The sequence below is a fragment of the Moschus berezovskii genome, chromosome 24, assembly GCF_049115385.1.
Source record: "Moschus berezovskii isolate FMDL1 chromosome 24, NW_MosBer_1.0, whole genome shotgun sequence".
In the NCBI taxonomy this organism is placed as follows: domain Eukaryota; kingdom Metazoa; phylum Chordata; class Mammalia; order Artiodactyla; family Moschidae; genus Moschus; species Moschus berezovskii.
In genome coordinates this window covers 2,212,684-2,230,587 of record NC_142483.1, presented here as the reverse complement: position 1 = coordinate 2,230,587, position 17,904 = coordinate 2,212,684, and the positions used below count along the sequence as shown (strand labels likewise).

At 58.0% G+C, this 17,904-nt stretch overlaps 1 protein-coding gene across 1 annotated transcript in view; it reads left to right on the top strand.

The window, feature by feature from the left end:
- The window catches only part of NUP210 (nucleoporin 210), a 90,385-nt gene that overhangs the window by 39,259 nt on the left and 33,222 nt on the right, over positions 1 to 17,904 (top strand). The window contains exons 13-20 of the mRNA XM_055413481.2: positions 1,576 to 1,774; positions 4,627 to 4,772; positions 6,956 to 7,177; positions 7,667 to 7,840; positions 10,619 to 10,811; positions 11,316 to 11,422; positions 11,968 to 12,072; positions 12,157 to 12,258. Of these exons, the coding sequence (XP_055269456.2) occupies positions 1,576 to 1,774; positions 4,627 to 4,772; positions 6,956 to 7,177; positions 7,667 to 7,840; positions 10,619 to 10,811; positions 11,316 to 11,422; positions 11,968 to 12,072; positions 12,157 to 12,258 (1,248 nt within the window). The remainder of the gene's footprint in view (positions 1 to 1,575; positions 1,775 to 4,626; positions 4,773 to 6,955; positions 7,178 to 7,666; positions 7,841 to 10,618; positions 10,812 to 11,315; positions 11,423 to 11,967; positions 12,073 to 12,156; positions 12,259 to 17,904) is intronic.

Below are 17,904 nucleotides of genomic sequence, written 5' to 3'. Positions count from 1 at the left end.
AGGCTTAGTTCAGAAACCTTGGCTGGGATTGTGGTGAGGGGTGTCAGGGGTCAGGTCCAGCCCAGCCCCTGAGCTCATGGACAGACCTGGGAGGAGCCATCCCATCCCACACCAGGCAGGGGTGGGACTGCCGGGATTCTGAAGGGAGGTCAGGAGATTCAGAAACACAAGATACTCAAAGGAGTCATACTAGAACTCCCTCTGACCCGAAAGCTAGGACTCTGCGTCAGAAAGGCCGCTGGGTGCTGGGTTGTAAATTCATAGGGAGAGGAAGCCCCCAGACCCCAAGAGACTGGCCCGCTGCTTTCTTCTGGTTCCTGTTCAGATCCAAGTCAGGAGTTCCCCCGACAGGGACCCTTACCTGGTGTCTGTCCCAAGTGACGTGGGACCAGCTCAGCGACGGCCGAAGGTGGGAGTGACCCCTTGCAGCTGAGCCCTGGACAGCCCCACGTGGTGGCCTCCTGACCCCAGCTCTTTCCTGACCACCTGAGCCTGATCTCAGCTGCTTTTATCACTCCACTGGGGCCAAAATGGAAGCTCCATACATAGCGTGTCCAGGCCCAGCCTCCTACGTCATTTGGGACGTTAATGCACAGGTTGACCTCGTCTTTTTATTTCGATCCACACACACCTAGCTAAGGATCCATCTCACTCTCCTGTGTGAGCTAAGTCATTTCTATCGTGTCTGACTCTTCGCGATCCCACGGACTGGGGCCCGCCAGGCTCCTCTGTCCATGGGACTCTCTAGGCGAGAACGCTGCAGTGGGTTGCCATGCCCTCCTCCAGGGGATCTTAACCAACCCGGGGGTCAAACCTGCGTCTCTTGTGTCTCCTGCACTGGCAGACGGGTTCTTTACCACTAGCGCCTCCTGGGAAGCCCTAACTCTCATGTAAGGAGGGTTGTGGCCGAGACAGCTTAGCTGAGGTGTTTGGATGATCTGTGGCCGCAGGCTGATTCATCTCGGTGAATGAATGTGCCCCGCCCACCCCTGCGGAGCCCAGAGCCCACGCGCACCCCCAAGTGTGTGCCGCGGTTGGAGCCTGGCTTCCGGGGCTGCCTGCCTGGCCCAGACTCACCCTGCTGCAGCCGGGCGGGCTCTCAGCCCCCACAGCAGGTTCCTTATCGGGCAGAGACACTGGTGACCTTGTTGACAAGGAGGCTGGGAGGACGGGGTGAGCTCGCGCCGCTCTTGGAACAGGGCCTGGCGTGTGGGCAGTTTTGTTTGGTGTTGGTGCCGGTGATGATCCTTGCTCTGTGCTCCCTTCTTTACCTCTGACACGCTGAGCTGTATGTGCCTCAGGGCCTTTGCACAGACCCTCTCTTCAGCCCGACTGGGTCTGGCCGTCTCTGACACGCTCCCAGGTCAAGCTCATACATTGCCTTCCCAGGGAAGCCTTCTCTGCATCTCTGCCCGGAATGTCTCTCTGCCCCCTGCACAAAGCGTCGTGTCTGCCAAGCTCAGGCTTCTCACCAGTGGGCCCTGAGTGCCCACACGCAGGGATTGGGAAAGCTGAGTAGCGGCTCTTCCTTCTCCATGTAGCCAGCTGACCACACCCCCCAACCCTATCCTCCAGGTGTACGTGATCGAGCCCAGCGGCATGGAGTTCACACCGTGCCCAGTGGAGGCCCGCGTGGGCCAGAGCCTGGAGCTGCCCCTCAGGATCCACGGCCTCATGCCGGGCGGGGCCGACCACGTGGTCTCCCTGAGCGACTGCTCCCACTTCGACTTGGCGGTGGAGGTGGAGAACCAGGGCGTGTTCCAGCCGCTCCCAGGTAGCACAGCGCTGTGAGCGGCCGCCAACTGGCGGGGTCACTGCCGACGACCTGGGTTCTCAGTGTGGGTTGCCCAGATTCCTAAATCGGGAGCTGAGCCAGCGGAAGGGTCAGAGCCTGAGAAATGGCATTTGTCCCCTGTCCATCCCCAGCTGTGGTCTGCTCTGCACCTTTCTGCCGTGTGGCCCGCATGTCGCTCGGCTTTCTGAGCCTCAGTTTCCACATCTCTAAAATGGGCATCATCCTAAGGAGACTCACGTGTCGTGGTGCCCTTTGCCATACCTGGAATGTGGCAAGTGCTTGGAATATACTGTCCGTAGGGGTTCTGATGAGTGACAGAATCGCAACACCTTTGCGACCCCACGGTCTGCCCCTCCAGGGCCGTTGGAGCCTGGACCCCCTGCAGGGCTGGGTGGTGAAATCGGTGGTGATGGTGGTGGCACTGAGTTATACAGTGTCAGCCCTGCCGGGTGTGGTGTGTGCGTTTGGCGTGCATGACCTCACCAGATGTCAGAGCCGCTGTGGGAGGAGGGGCTGCAGTCAGGCCACATGCTGGACAAAGAGACTGAGGCCGTGTCGCTGCCCAGGGTCCCCCGAGGGCCCAAAGCCAGGTCCTCAGGATGGAACGCAAGGCTGGGTGTATGCCACGCTCACTCAGAGCCTAGTGCCTGGGAAACGGCAACCCAGTCCAGCGTTCTTGCCTGGACAATCCCGTGGACAGAGGAGCCTGGCGGACTATAGTCCACGGGCTCACAAACAGCTGGACGGCTGAGCGACGGAACAGCAACACAGAACATCAGCACAGAAGCGAGAGGGCCGTTCTCCTGGTGGCAGGAGAGGGCCCGCTGCCCCGCCGTGCCCCGCCGTCCTGGAGGCGCGTCCACGGGCTGCAGCCACGCTCCGGGGGACTGAGGAGAAAGGGCAGGGTTGGGGCCCGCGGTCCTGGTCCCAGCGCCGCCTCTGTCAGAACCGCCGACGGGGCCTGCTCCAGGTCTGTGGACCTCGCTGTGTATACATCTGCCTCAGGGGAAAAAAGAACCCTAAAGAAACACTGGCCTGGAGGTATCGCGTGCGCGAAGCGTTCGGGATGAAGTGCACCGTCGCTTGAGGCTCGCGTTCAGATGCGTGAGGTGTGGGCCGGGCTGTCGGGTGGGCAGGGGGAGGGTAGACAGGCAGCCAGAGGAGCAGACATGAATGTTCGCTGTGGGATCTAAGGGGCGGGTGTGCAGTGTCACCGTGTCATTCTTTCTAAATGTGTGGAAAAAAAACTGTAGCATACCACCAGAATGGCTTTCTTTTCAAGCAGGTAGAAAATACCGCAGATTGGTGGGGATGTCACGCAGCCGCTGGTGGCAGCATGAGTCAACACAGCCATTTGGGGAAGGATGGCTGGTGAAAGTGATGAAGCTGAGTGCAGACACTCCCAGGCAGTAAGGACCAGAGAAGGGATCCCGCTCTCCGGGGTGTGCCGGTAGAATGCTGAAATGCATCCCCAGAGAAATGCCGCACGTGCTCATGGCAGCTCAGCGTGCCCCTCATGGCCCCACACGGCCAACGGCACGTTAGAAGGGTTAAACGCCAGCACCAGATGGGGTGTGCTCCTGGAGTGCAGTGTCTCAGCGGTCTAATATTAACATGATACACCACGTGAGCAAAATAGAGGAAGAAAACCGCGTCGTTCTCTCAGCGGAGGCAGAGAGATCAGTGGACAAATCTCAAAACCTTTCTCTGATAAAATCAGCCTACAAACTGGAAATAGAAGAAAATGCCATGAACTTAGTAAAAGTCCTATATGAAAACCCATAACTGGTAGCATGCTCCGTGGCAAATGGCTGAAAAGCTTTACCCTAAGATCTGGAAGACAAGATCGCCTGCCATCACCACTTGAGCTTAATAGCGGAAGTCCCAGCCAGAGCTATTAGGCAAGAAAAGAAAATACAAGACATGCAAACTGGAAAAGAAGATGTAAGCTTATTTGTTTGCAAATGACCCAGTCTTAATATGTGAAAACCCTGAAGATTCCACCAAAAAGACCTCTCAGGAGTAAAATGAACGTGGAAAAGTAGTATTCATGTGGAGTCCGAAAGATCGAGAAGAGCCAAAGCGATGCTGAAAAAAGAACAAACTCGGAGAGCTCATTCTTCCTATTTTCCGGACTTATTGCAGGTTGTTGTTGATTAGTCGCTCAGTTGTGTCCGACTCTTTGTGACCCCGTGGACTGTAGCCTACCAGGCTCCTTTTTCTATAGGCTTTCCCAGGCAAGAACGCTGCAGTGGGTTGTCATTTCCTTCTCCAAGGGATTTTCCCGACCCAGGGATCAAACCTGCATCTCCTGCTTGGCAGGTGGATTCTTTACCACTGAGCCAGCGGGAAAGTCCTTATTATAAATTGCAGTAATTGAATCAGAGTGGCAGTCGCACAGACTTAGAGGCCGGTGAAATAGAACAGAGAGCCCAGAAAACACTGAGTGATGCCGCCAGCGCTGAGCGTTGGTGGGCCAGTTACCAAGGACTTTAGCCCGGCGGTTCCCTTTGTCTGAGTTCCAAGGCCAGCAGGATTCAGCTCTGCTCTTAGAAGTGGTGAGGTTTTCCTCTGGGGAGGGGCACGGGGAGGTGCAGGTCATGCTGGTACCTGATCCCGGTCCTAGAAACAGGGCGTGTTCAGTCTGCGGGGAGAATGGTGAGCTGTATGCTTATGATGTGCGTATGCTTTTTGGTATGAGAATAATACTTGAAAATGGCAAGTTAAAAAAATTGGATTCATATCAAGCCTGGCATGAAAGAGGGTGTCAGCCCACCGGGTCTCCCCTGACAGAGGCGCGTGCTCACTGACCTCTGCTGCTCCTGTTGCAGGCAGGCTGCGGCCAGGGCCTGACCACTGCAGCGGCGTCACGGTGAGGGCGGAGGCCCAGGGCTACACTGCACTGCTCGTCAGCTACAGGCATGGCCACGTGCACCTGAGCGCCCGTGTCACCATCGCCGCCTACCTGCCCCTCAAGGTGAGCCCCAGCCCCAATCTCCTCACCTCCCCGTGCCAGTCACCCGGCCACCCTGGCCAATGTGTGTCAAATCGTCGGCTATTCGGAGCAGCCGTCAGAGCAGCTCCAGAGGCGCTTTTCAGCCAGGACTCAGGAGCCTGTAGCAGAGCAGGGCCTGCCTGAGGGTGGACGGTGAGTGCCGACATCCACGTGGATGAAGTGACCCCACAGGGATCCAGATGGAGGGGCTCCTGGCCCACTCTGGAGTCACCCGCAGTGTCTCCACAGGGCCCCGCGCATGGTATGGATTTTGGGGCCTCGGGGCTCTGGGTCCAGTCTGGACGTGCCCCTCACCTGATGCCAGGTGAAGATCAGCGTCTGGGTCCCCCGTGCACACGCGTGCAGCAAGCATGAAGCATGTTCCCACTCAGAGCATGCTGCCTTTGCTGTGACACCAACTCCCAAGTCTGAATCCAGGTCCCACACCAACTCTGCAACTTGGGTTTAATTTCTCAGGGCCTCAGTTTCCTTGCCTGTAAAATGGGGTTAATACAGCACCTGCCTTGCAGGGTTGTAGTGAGGAGGAGGATTTGAGCAAAACCAAACGGGCTGAGAACCGTGCCCGGGAGGCGGCAAATGCTCAGCAGGGTTAGTAGTTAATGTGTGGGCGAGAAAGGCCTGGCCCCTCCTCCGAGGTGGGGTCATGCAGCCTCACACAGAGACCTGAGCAGGGAGGGTCTGCGCCTCTGGGCCTGTCGGTTTGGGGTATGTTTCCTTCTCCCCCTGCCCCACTAGACGCAAGCTCAGGGCCATTAGAAACCATCATCTCTGAACCCCTAGCCTTGGGCACGGTGTCTGATGGCGGGCAGACAGCAGCCAAGGGTTGTTTGGATTTCTTGCTGAGACGTGATCGACGGATAACATGCTGGTTTCACTAGTGCGGCCAGCAGCTTGATTCTTGTCTACCCTGTGAAACGATCGCCGTGACGAGTCTACCCAGCGTCCATCACCACACAGTCACGTGGTTTTTCCTCTTGCCTGTCCCTCTTGTCCTCGGAAGGTACCAGCCTCTCCATCCCGTCCTGCACCTTGCTCCTTTACATGAAAAACAAAGAAGAGAACTTGCAGATCTCTTCACTTACACGTGGGAAGGGCTTTGCTTGCTATTTGGTCGTAAAGATAGACCACAGTTTACCACCCTGCTGATGTGTGTCTGGGCTGTTCCCACGCTTTCCCCTCTTAAAAAAAATGAAACGCTGCGGTGTGTAGCTCTGGGCCTGCAGTCGGTGTATTCACGGAGCCCTGTCTTCCGAGTCCATCCCTAGAAGGAATACTGCTCGGACAAGGGACAAATAGGCTGTGATTTTAGCAGATGCTGCTGAATTCCCGTCTGTTGGGTTGTGCCAATTTCCATCTTCCCCAGCAGGTTATGAGAACACATTTCTCAATAATAGTGTATTTGAAAGTTGCTGAGAGAGTAGATCTTATAAGTTCTTCTCATCACGAGAAAAAGACGTTAGTAACTTTGTGTGGTGACAGCTGTTGACTAGACGTGCTATGGTGATCATTGACAATCTATGCAAATATCAAATCACTATCCTGTACTCTTGAAGCTCATATAATGTTATATGTCAATCATATCTCAAGGGAACAGCTTCCTTTTATAAGCGAGTATGTGTCTAGGGCTTCCCTGGTAGTCCCATGGCTAAGACTCTGTGCTCCCAGCGCAGGACAGCGATCCCTGGGTTCGATCCCTGGTCGGAGAACTAGATCCCACGTGCCACAGCTGAAGACCCCATGTGCTGCAGCCAAGACCTGGCACAGCCAAAGAAAAAATAAACAAAGTGCGTGTGTTGCCACAGACTCGTCAGCAACATGTGTACTCAGACTTCTGATTTTTGCTGATGAGACGGCAGAGAAATAGTATCCAGAGTCATTGTAATTGGCTCTTCTTAAAATATTTTGCTTTTTTCTACATGGTGTTTCATTTCTTACGTGGTTGAGATCACACTACAGATAACGCGGGGAAACAGACAGGCCCTTCCTTTGAAGGAGCCCGTAGGCCGGGAGGGGAGACAGACACCCAAACAGATCCTTCCTGGCAGGACGGGGAGCCCCGCACAGGGCAAGGTCCAGAGAGTGAGCCCCTGCCCGGCAGGCCTGCTCCTCCCGGAGACACGCCGGCTCTGCTGTTTCTCCCACAGGCTGTGGATCCCTCCTCTGTGGCCTTGGTGACCCTTGGCTCCTCGAAGGAGATGCTCTTTGAGGGTGGCCCTGGACCCTGGGTCCTGGAGCCTTCCAAGTTCTTCCGCAATGTCACCTCAGAGGACGCGGACAGCATCAGTCTGGCTCTCTTTGGGCCCCCTGCCTCCCGGAATTACCAGCAACACTGGATCCTCGTGACTTGCCGGGCCTTGGGTGAACAGGTGAGAAGGCTCCCAGCCCCAGGCCTACCTTGTCCAGAGGAGGGGTGGAAAGTCATGTCCCCGAGTACCCTGCTGCGCCTGGCGTCCTCATTTTGCCTCATCCTCAAGATAGCCCTAAGACGCGGCTTCCGCGGTTGTACCCATTCCACAGGCAGGCAGACTGAGGATCAGGGCAGGGGAGTGACCGAGTAAACAGCCAGTGGCAGGGGGCAGGGCCCTGATGCGTGCTGGCCAGTCCTGGGAAGCTGCACGGCGCCCCCCGACCCGCCTCTTAGAGCAAGCCCAGTTCTGTTCTGTTTGCAGGGGGCTCCAGGGCCCCCCTGCAAGGTCCGTCCGTCTCCTATGCATGCATCACTGGACTGTTGTAAGCCCCTGGAGATGGGTTATCACCGCCATCCCCATTCTGCAGAACAGCACCGTGAGTCCAGGGGCTCCCAGTGGAGTGGGGACTCGGACCCTGGGTGTGCGATGTGTCTTCCGCCCCGCCAGGTCATCGCCCTTACGGTGGGGAACAAGCCCAGCGTCACCAACCCCTTCCCGGCGCTGGAGCCCGCCGTGGTGAAGTTCGCCTGCGCGCCGCCCTCCCGGCTCACGCTGACGCCCGTCTACGCCAGCCCCCAGCTGGACCTGTCCTGCCCGCTGCTGCAGCAGAACAAGCAAGTGGTGAGTGGCCTCTGAGGGCCGGGCGACGGCCGGTGCTGCCCCTCCCTCGTCAGCACACCCGTCCTGCCCGGCGGGCGCTTGTCTGGGGTGCCATGGGGTGCCCGGGACCTATGCTGTGGCAGTGTCAGGAGAAAGGGAGCCTCTCCAGTGCCAGACTCGGCTGCTGCTCTCATCTCCTGTGGCGAGAGCAACGTGTGTAAGTCTGGGCTCTGGGAAGACCCGGCCCGCTGGGTCCACTGTGAGGCCAGAGCTGGGGTCGCTCAGGGCGGCAGGCCCAGCCCCGATCTGACTCGCGTGCGTCTGCCTCCTTTGAGTGACGTGGGGTGACAGGGGCCTCCAGGGTTCCTAAGGGCATAAGGGGAGCCGCACACAGGTTGGCGCTCAGAGGGTGGCTTAGGCGCCTCTCCGGGCTCCCTGCTTCGTCCTGCTGTGGCTTCCTGTGCGCCCAGAGTGAGAGCTGGACTCACACCCTGCCTCCTGAGGCCCGCAGGCCCGTGGGCCGCCCGTCACCTTCCCTGCCCCACCTCTGGCCCCTCTCGGACCCGGGGCGCCCGTGGTCTGCTTGCCGTTCCCTGACTGGAGTGGCCTCCCTCTCCTGCCTCCCTCAGCTCTTCACTCCCACGTTACCTCCCTGGAGGGCCTTGCTCCGCCTTAGGCCCCATCTGATGTGTGTCCCTAGGCTTCCCCGGTGGCTCAGTGGGAAAGAATCTGCCTGCAGTGCTGGAGCTGCCGGAGCTGCAGATTCAATCCCTGGGCCAGGAAGACCCCCTGGAAAAGGGAATGGCAGCCCACTCCAGTGTTCTTGCCTGGAGAATCCCATGGACAGGGTAGCCTGACGGCCTCCGTCCATCAGGTTGCAATGCTGAGCATTCAAACAATGGTAACGAAGGGCGTGCCTCCTCCAGCGTTTCCTTCTCTGGTTTGCTTCTCCTCCCCACTCCCGCCCTGAGGCAACTGACATCCTAATACGAGAATCCGCATGAAGGCGGACCTCAGGGATAGCCTGGGTTTGGTTCTAGACCCAGCAATACAGCTTGAATATTGTGATAAAATGAGTCACGTGAACTTCTTTGTTCTCCGGTGCGTTTCAGAGTTATGTTTGTATTATCCTGGAGTCTGTCAAGCGTGCAGTAGTGTTACGGCTAAGGCAAACCAGGTACAGACCTTAATTTAAAAGAACTTTATTGCTAAACAACGCTGACCACATTCTGAGCCTCCAGAAGTGAGTTGTGGTGGTAATTTCAAAGGCCCCTGATCACAGATGCCCTAACAGATACAGACAGTAATGAAGCACTGGGAGAATTACCAAAATGAGACCTGGAGACAGCGAACAAACGCTGCTGCAAAACCGGCCCTGACAGGCTTGCTCTCCGCGGGGCTGCCCCTAGCCTCCAAGCCCGACCTGAGAAAACGGGTCCCGCGAGGCTCGGCGCGTCCACGCTGTGTCCGTGCTCATCTCCCTCTCCGTGGTTCGAGAGTGGGCCCGGCTCGGCCTGGGAGGTGGCGGACTCCCACCCCTCTAGGCTCGTGTCCCGCCACCCTCTGCTCTTACTCTGCAGACGAACCCGGACAGGGCTGGGAGGGGCCAGGCGTGGGGAGCGGATGCCTCTCCAAAGCCCCCTCACTCTGGCTCGTGCCCCGCCACCCCCGGCTGGTCAGACCGTCTCAGTGGCAGAGAATAAGATAATCAGATCCCTGTGTGTCCATCCTGTCCATAAGCACTGGCTGCTCGCTGAGAGGGCCACGTCTGGCCGTCGGTCAGCAGTGACCTCAGGTCTGCCCAAGGTTGTCTCTTGGTTGAAAGATGGTGACGGGGCAGCGAGCATGGCTCTCTGTGGGCTTTTAAGTGTGTCGTAGATCTTGCTTGAACAGAGAACTGCCCTGAGATCCAGCCTCCCTGGGACTGCAGAGTCCACAGCCAGGCAGACAGGGCCCCTGTGATTTGTGGTCTCGCAGGGACCTGAAGAGGATAGATCCCTGCCATGTTTGCCGGTGCAGTGTCAGTTTTGCTTTATGCCCCTCTGGAGCCAGAGGCCGCCCAGGCCGTGTTTGCAGAGTAAATCACTGGTGACACCAGGCGCTGAAATGGGCTGACCTGACACAGTGACAGACGGGGGCCACACTCCAGCCTGACCCCGGGCTCCTGAGCTGGGCGTTGGCCGGGAGTGCTGAGCCGGGGCTTGGATGATCCAACTGCCTGACTCCGGCACCGGGGAGAGAGGCTGCACAGTATCCAGGGAGGCCTGCGGGACCCGATGGTCCACCCCAGAACCTGCGTGACCTTGGGCGAGTGGCTCAGTGTCTCTGAGCCGCCTCGGCCTCCCCGTTTGTGAATTTGGGGCTGCTGTTGTCATCGCAGGACCACTGAACTTGCAAGCGTACTTGACGCCTGGTCCCCCTGCCTGGGCACTGCCGACGCTTCGGGCCCGACCTTCCCTTCTCGGGGGGACTGTCCTGTGCGCAAGGCAGCACCCTGACCTCTACCTGCTGAGGCCTGGAGGCCAGCTACTGATGACAGTAGCGCCCCCTACAGTCATGACAACCAAAAATGTTTTCAGACATCACCAAGGTCCCTGTCGAGGAGCATGGGCTGGAATTGGAGGGCAGGTTGTGTAGGACTGTCAGGGCACCTTGACAGCAGCAGTAGCGAGCATCCCTTAGTGAGTCACCCCCAGAAGCTCACCAGGACCCCCGTGAGCCCACAAGATGCACCGTGTGTCAGGGACAGGGCTGCCCAGCTCAGGATGTGGCCCCGTGGGTGAGCTCAGCTTCTTGCAGGTTCCTGTCTCCAGCCACCGCAGCCCGCTGCTGGACCTGGCCGCCTACGACCAGCAGGACCGCAGGTTCGACAACTTCAGCTCTCTGAGCATCCAGTGGGAGTCCAGCAGGCCGTTGCTGGCCAGCATCGAGCCTGCCCCGCCCCTGCAGCTGGTGTCCCGGGACGACGGGAGTGGCCAGAGGAAGCTGCACGGTGAGCGGCGGCCCCCGACTGGCGAGCCGGGCGCAGAGAGGGGCGGGCGGCTGCGGGCGGGGGGCCGGGACCCCCTCTGTCCAGGACTGATGCCCGGGGAGCATCAGGACTCCCCTTTAATCCTCGCACGTCTGTGAGGGAGGAGGGATTCTGGGTGGGGTTGGGGAGCAGCTCAGGGCACACGGTGGCCGAACTCAAGGCCCAGCTTGTGCCTGGACCAGGCTGGAGCCCAGATCCAGCTGCTCTGAGCTCTGAGACTCCCTGCTGCTGCCATCGGAGACCCTCAGCAGCCGGGACCTGAGCCGTCCCCTCCAGCTCCTCTAAGCCGCTCTAGGAAGCTTGCTCAGGGCCCCTCAACTCCTAGAGATGCACACGGTGTGCCCCATCGCCCAATTTCAGGGCGGTGGGAGACTTCAGGCTGCACGCCAGGGAGCGGGAAGGCCGGACTGCGCCCCAGGCAGGAGCCGGGCCCGAATCCGACATTGGCTTCCCTTTCACTCCCAGGCCTGCAGGCCATTTCGGTTCACCAGGCCTCGGGCACCACGGCCATCTCTGCCGCCGCCACTGGCTACCAGCAGCCGCACCTGGACACGGCCAGAGTGAAGCAGCCGGTACTGAGCGGGGCCCCGGGGCCGTCCTGCTTCCCCCACTCTCCGCCCACTGTCCCCAGGGTCCTGAGGCTGGCCCGCTGACCGGGGGCGCCCGCTCGCTGGCCTCCAGGCCTCAGTCTCCCTTCCTGCGCTCCCTGCATGCTGGTGACGGGGGTCCAGCTGAAAGGCAGAGGGGCTCGCCCGTCTAGACTCTTCCCCCCGCCGCCCGCCTCACGGCCCCTGCCGAGCACGCCTGGGTGGTCCAGCCCCATCCCTTTCAGCCCGCAGCCCCCACTGCCTGGAACGCCGCCCCACTTCCCTGGGGCACATGGGGGTTGTCCACCCTGCGGCCTGGCAGATCGAGGGGCTGCTGATTTGGCGGGACTAGCGGAGGCCTCGCAGGGACGTGGCTCAAAGCGTGACGGGTGTTGCTGGGCTTGTGTCCCCGAGACAGCGAGGTCCCCAGTGTGATGCCAGCCCCTGGGGCTGCTCTTGTGTGGGGGGTGTCCGTGGGCCCGTCTGGCCCTTGGCCCCCTGGCTCTGACCACGCGGCCTTGCCCCTTCAGCACGACCCCCTCACACCTGTGTCGGCCTCCATCGAACTCATGCTGGTGGAGGACGTGAGGGTCAGCCCGGAAGAGCTGACCATCTACAACCACCCGGACGCGCAGGTACGCCGCCCCAGCCCCGGCCCGCCGCCCCCGCCGCGACCCCCGTGGACCCCGCCTCTGACACCAGCCCGGCCCCTCCCACAGGCAGAGCTGAACGTCCGAGAAGGCTCCGGTTACTTCTTCCTCAACACCAGCAGCGCCGGCGTGGTCAGGGTGGCCTACCAGGAGGCCCGGGGCGTCGCCACGGTGAGTGTGGGCTCCGCCTCTGCGCGTCGGCTGGCGGATCATGTCGGTCACGGCTCACTCAGGGTCTTCAGAGTCTCCCAGGGGTCACTGCAGACACCCCCGAGCTACCTTTGTGGTCCGTATCGCGTCTCCACAAGCTGCCCGCGCTGTTAGCTACCTAATGCTTTCCTTTCAGTCGGCCTTTCGGTTGAGATGGAAGTATTATTACATGAGCGACACTGTAAGAGCCAGAAGGAATATTGCCTTGATGGACGCATCGGCTGTTTCTGTTTCTCCATGTTCCTTCCCTGACCTCCACCCAGCTGTGACCACAGAAGAACTGAGCCTTCCATGCTCATCAGGGCTTTGATTCAGATTTTCTCTTTCTCCATATTGCTCTGTAGGCTGGATGACGATGATGATGATGATGAGTTTTTGACAGTCATTTGTACTCAGCCATTCTCTCCTTGTGGGGCATTTGGGTTGTATAAATTTTTTATTTTTTAAAAACGTCGCCCTGTGGGGCTTCCTTGGCAGTCCAGTGGTTAAGACCCCATGCTTCCCACACAGGGGGTACAGGTTCAGCCCTTGGTCAGGGGACTGAGACCCTGCATGCCACGTGGTGAGGCCAAAAATGCAAAAAATAAAAGGTCTTCCTATGGCTATGACAGAGAGTAAAGGCAGACCAATCCAGTGTCCTAACTGTCTGTGAATCAGCACAGTGAGTTATCATATGGTCACGAAAACTGAACTGCGTTTAAAAGGAAGCCCTCAGGACGGAGTGTGTCAAGCCCTTGATGTGAGCCGCGACCGTGACACCGTGGGTATCCTGGCATCGCGGCTCTGCTGTGAGCTTTGCACCCCTCAGACCCTGAGGCCTGCGTTCCCCTGGTGGAGGCTGGTCCAGGTGTTGAAGGACTTTTGCAGTCATCCCAGCGCCGAGTGAGACTGTCCCGGACTCGAGAGAGGCCGGGCGCTTGGTGCTTGGCGCGCGGTGGGGACTGAGGCAGGTTCGCCTGCAGTCTTGCCATCTGCACTTGCCTTTGGCACTGCCTGTCTGTGCAGGCGCGCCCTCGCCACTGGCAGGAGCATGAAACACGCATTCTGGGGAAGGCTGCCCTCGGACTTAGCCTTCAGAGACCTGGTCCCACCAACTCCTTTCAGAAGCACAGCCTGGTGCCTTGCCCACAGCTGTGCAGTACATTTGTGCCTTAGCCTGGACACCTCGCTCTCTCAGCCGTAACTCCCTGCAGATCCCTTTCTCTGACTTTCTGCATCTGATGACTGTCTTGATGCAAGGATCACAGCATCGGTTGCTTCTGAAGTGGAACAGGTGTTGAGTAAGCGAGGCAGGTGGGCAGGAAGCAAGGAGCTTGGGAAGAGCTGGGCTAACCGACGCCAGATGCTCAGCTGTAGTGTGGGGGGCATCAGGGCATGGTGGGGACTGCGGCAAACTAGAGAGCAGAGGCCGTGGGTCAGCAATAGCTGTGACCTCTCATCAACCTTTAGTGTTTTTAGTAGAGCTTTACTGAGGTGTAGTTCATATGCCATACAGTTCACTGACTTGGGTTTTAGTATATTCGTAGATAAATGCAACACCACCAAAGTCAGTTTTAAAGTATTCTGTCACCTCAAAAAACAACCCGTAATGATCACCTCCCTGTTCTTCTGCACGCACGCCCGCAGGAAAGTATGTTGGGTTTTTTAATTTATTGTGTCTTTGTTGGTACAGTTGGGCTTTTTCAAGTTGTGGCAAGTGGGGGCTACTCTCCAGCTGCAGTGAGTGAGCTCCTCCTCACAGGGTCTTCTCTTGTTGCAGAGCACAAGCTCTCGGGCATGTGGGCTCAGGAGCTGCCTTCCCGGCTCTGGAGCTCAGGCTCTCGGACATGTGGGCTCAGGAGCTGCCCTCCCGGCTCTGGAGCTCAGGCTCTCGGGCATGTGGGCTCAGGAGCTGCCCTCCCGGCTCTGGAGCTCAGGCTCTCGGGCATGTGGGCTCAGGAGCTGCCCTCCCGGCTCTGGAGCTCAGGCTCTCGGGCATGTGGGCTCAGGAGCTGCCCTCCCGGCTCTGGAGCTCAGGCTCTCGGGCATGTGGGCTCAGGAGCTGCCCTCCCGGCTCTGGAGCTCAGGCTCTCGGGCATGTGGGCTCAGGAGCTGCCCTCCCGGCTCTGGAGCTCAGGCTCTCGGGCATGTGGGCTCAGGAGCTGCCCTCCCGGCTCTGGAGCTCAGGCTCTCGGGCATGTGGGCTCAGGAGCTGCCCTCCCGGCTCTGGAGCTCAGGCTCTCGGGCATGTGGGCACAGGCTTCGTTGCCCCTCGGCCTGTGGGATCTTCCCAAGTCAGGGATCGAACCCATGGCCCCTGTATTGGCAGATCGATGCTTAACCACTGACCAGCAGGGAAGTCCAGTATATCGATTTTGCCCAGTATTTTTTCTGTGTGTCTTGAAATAATTGTGTGGTTTTATTTTATTCTGTTGATATGATGTGTTACATTAATTGGCTTTCAGATGTTAAACCAACCTTGCATTCTGGGATAAATGCTACTTGATCATCATGATATTTAATTCTTTTTATGTATAACTAGACGTAGTTTGCTGGTATTTAATTGAGCGTATGTTCATATTCCCGAGAGATACTGGTTCATGGTTTTCAGTGGTGTCCTTGTCTGGTTTGGGTATCAGGGTGTCAGCCTCATGGAATGACTTAGAAGTGTTCCTTCTTCGAATTTTTGAAAGAGTCTGTAGAATTGGTAACTAGTGCTCTTGAGTGTTTGGTGGAATTGACCTGTGAAGCCACGTCGTCACAGGCTTTCCTCATGCGTAGCTGTTTTTATAGGAATTCAGTCTCTTCACGTCTTACTGGTCTGTTCAGATTGTTTCTTTTTGAGTCATTTTTGGTAGCATGTGAGTTTGTAGGAGGATTCTTTTTTTGTTATGTTGCTTTTCTGACATTTTCTTACCTTCCCCCAGTGGGCAGCCTTGGTCTTCAGCTCCCTTGTGGAGCCCCTCGGTGAAGGTGAAGCATGAGGAAACATGTCATAATATACCTGTTTTCCTCAGAGGTGGAATCAGGGCTTCTTGGGTTTATCGCTGTAAATCATAACAAGAAAAAGCCGTCCCTTGGTGCCTGTGGACGAGCGTGTGTTGTCAGAGGGAGTCTGGGGGCACCTGGATACCTGAGATCATAGGAAGCTCCCCGAGGCACTGTTATTCCTTTTGTCCAAGAAAGGATAACCCCCTGGCCATTCCTCTTCCTTGTAAATGAGTGGTCACCATCAGATCCTTCCCACTGAACGGAAAACCTCAAATTGTAAATGATTCCAACTGCTTGAAATGTGCCTTGCTTTGCTTTATCTCTGGAGATTAAAAATAACTTCCTGTTATCTGGAAGAGGAGCGTGTCCAGTTCAGAAAAATGTGTGCGGTGCCAACAAAACTTGGACTTATTTTTACTCACGCTTAACCTCACACCTCACATTTTGAGTGAGCCCTGAGGGCAGCCCAGGGGCCAGAGAGAGACCTTTCTTCCAAGAACAAGAGCCTCTAAGAGTCTGTGATGGACTAGGCTACTGCTGCAGATACTGAGCTCCCTGTCCAGGGAGGCATTCAAGCTGGCATGCTTGTCTGAAAGACTCAAGACGGGATTACAGCATCAGAGTCAAGTCTTCCCAGAACTACGAACCCCTGCTCATGTCCTACGGTGTAGGGTCCCTGTTGGCAGCAGACTTTAGGCTTGTTCCTGCTAAGGCAAGCATGATGTCCCCCGTTTATAGATGGTCCCAAAGAGCTCAAGCGAGAGCTAGAGATGTGGCAAGGAGGCCCTTGAACTGTAAGGAGATCAAACCAGTCAGTCTTAAAGGAAATCAACCCTGAATACTCACTGGAAGGACTGAAGCTAAACCTGACGCTCCAGTACGTTGGCCACTTGATGTGAACAGCTGACTCATTGGGAAAAGACCCTGATGCTGGGAAAGATTGAAGGCAGGAGGAGAAGGGGCGACAGAGGATGAGACGGTTGGATGGCATCACCGATGCAGTGGCCACGAACTTGGGCAAACCGCGAGAGACGGTGAGGGACAGGGACACCTGGCGTGCTGCAGGCCATGAGGTCACAAGAGTCAGACACGACTTGGTGACTGAGCAGCAAAAGAGCTGGAGCAGTTCTCTGCGTGGTGGACGAGCCTTTGCCTGCGTCTCATCTTCCGTGGCTCTTGCTGAGAGGGGCTGGTCCCTGCCGCAGACACGACCCGTGACCTGTCTAGTGCCGTGTGTGGGGCGTGCCAGCAGTGCCCGACGAGGCAGGCCCCTCCAGGATCGTGTTTGCCCAGAAGGTGTCCCAGAGGGGCCTCGGCCCCAGGGGTCTCTGCTTCCCCCGACCTCAGCCTGCGCAGACGCCCCTCCGGCTCCAGATGCAATCGGACGCCGGTTCCTTTGCCTCCTCCGCCAAGGGCACGAGGGATTTTTCACAGTGTTGACAGCCGATGATGGGTCCTCGCGGCGTCTCAGAGCGCTCCTTCTGAAGGATGCTTACATGTTTCTGCAGCATCTCCCAGCTGCTAATTAGCAGCATTCTCATTTCCCTAATCACAGAGACAAGGAAGCCCACAATAGTTCTTCAATTAGCTCAGAGGAAATGTTTCTTTCTTTCGCTATCGAGGCCCATTCAGAGGCAGGAATTGCTCATGGGTGTGTGTTGGCTTCCGCATGTCTCTGGGCGGGGGCCTGGAGAGGGCACACCTGAACTGCTGTGGGGCGATGGTGCCCACACAACAGTCCCAGGGCTGCAGAGGCTTCCACGGCCCCAACCCTCTGCCAGGCGCCGGTTTCTTTCTCGGCTGGCTTACGCACGGGAGGGTTACCTGACTTAAACTCAGCGTTTCTTTCTTCTCATCACCTCTGCATTTCACACGGTCCCTCCTTGCAGAAGCCCTGTAGTAATTCTCAGGGCGGTGGGAAGGAGCCTAGCTCTCAGGACTTTCATCAGGCAGTCACTCTGCAAAGGCGGGTCCCCAACATGCGCCAGCCCGATGCAGGCTCTGGGGACTCATCAGGGAGCAGTCAGCCGGGGGCCCTGCTCTTAGGAGCCGACCCCTCTCCTGGGTCCTGGGCCGTGGGCTGGCCCCCGTGATGCTGTTCCTCTGAGGAGGTGCTTCGGGGGAGGGGTCCTTCCTTGAGACGGGTGGGTGGTAGGTGGCAGCCGTGCGGCATGAACTCAGGTGTGGCCCACCTTTTTCCGGAGAAGGGACAGTGGGCAGAGGAACCGGTTCCCAACCTGGCCCTGTAGGAAGCCTTGGGGCTGGGCGGGACCCTCGGATGACATTTCTCATCTCAGTGTGACCCTGGCCACCCCCCACCAGCCTCGAAGGGGGTCTGTGTCTGCGGGGGGCAGAATCCTGTCTTCTGGTGTGGGCCTGGCCACCACCAGACATTGCCGGGCACACACGGGAGACAGAAGCCGATGGCACCGGTGACATTCAGAGATATCCACAGGCTCCTTGCTCATCTACAGATGCTGCTTGTCAAGGGACAGGCGTGACGTGCGATGGGCCTGGGAAGTGTGGAGCCGTGAGGACGCATCCACACCTCGGGGCCCGGCAGGCGTGGGCAGACGTCCCGAGCAGAGCTGCCCCTGGCTCCACGGCAGCGTTTTAATGAGCAGTGACGTGTCCCCA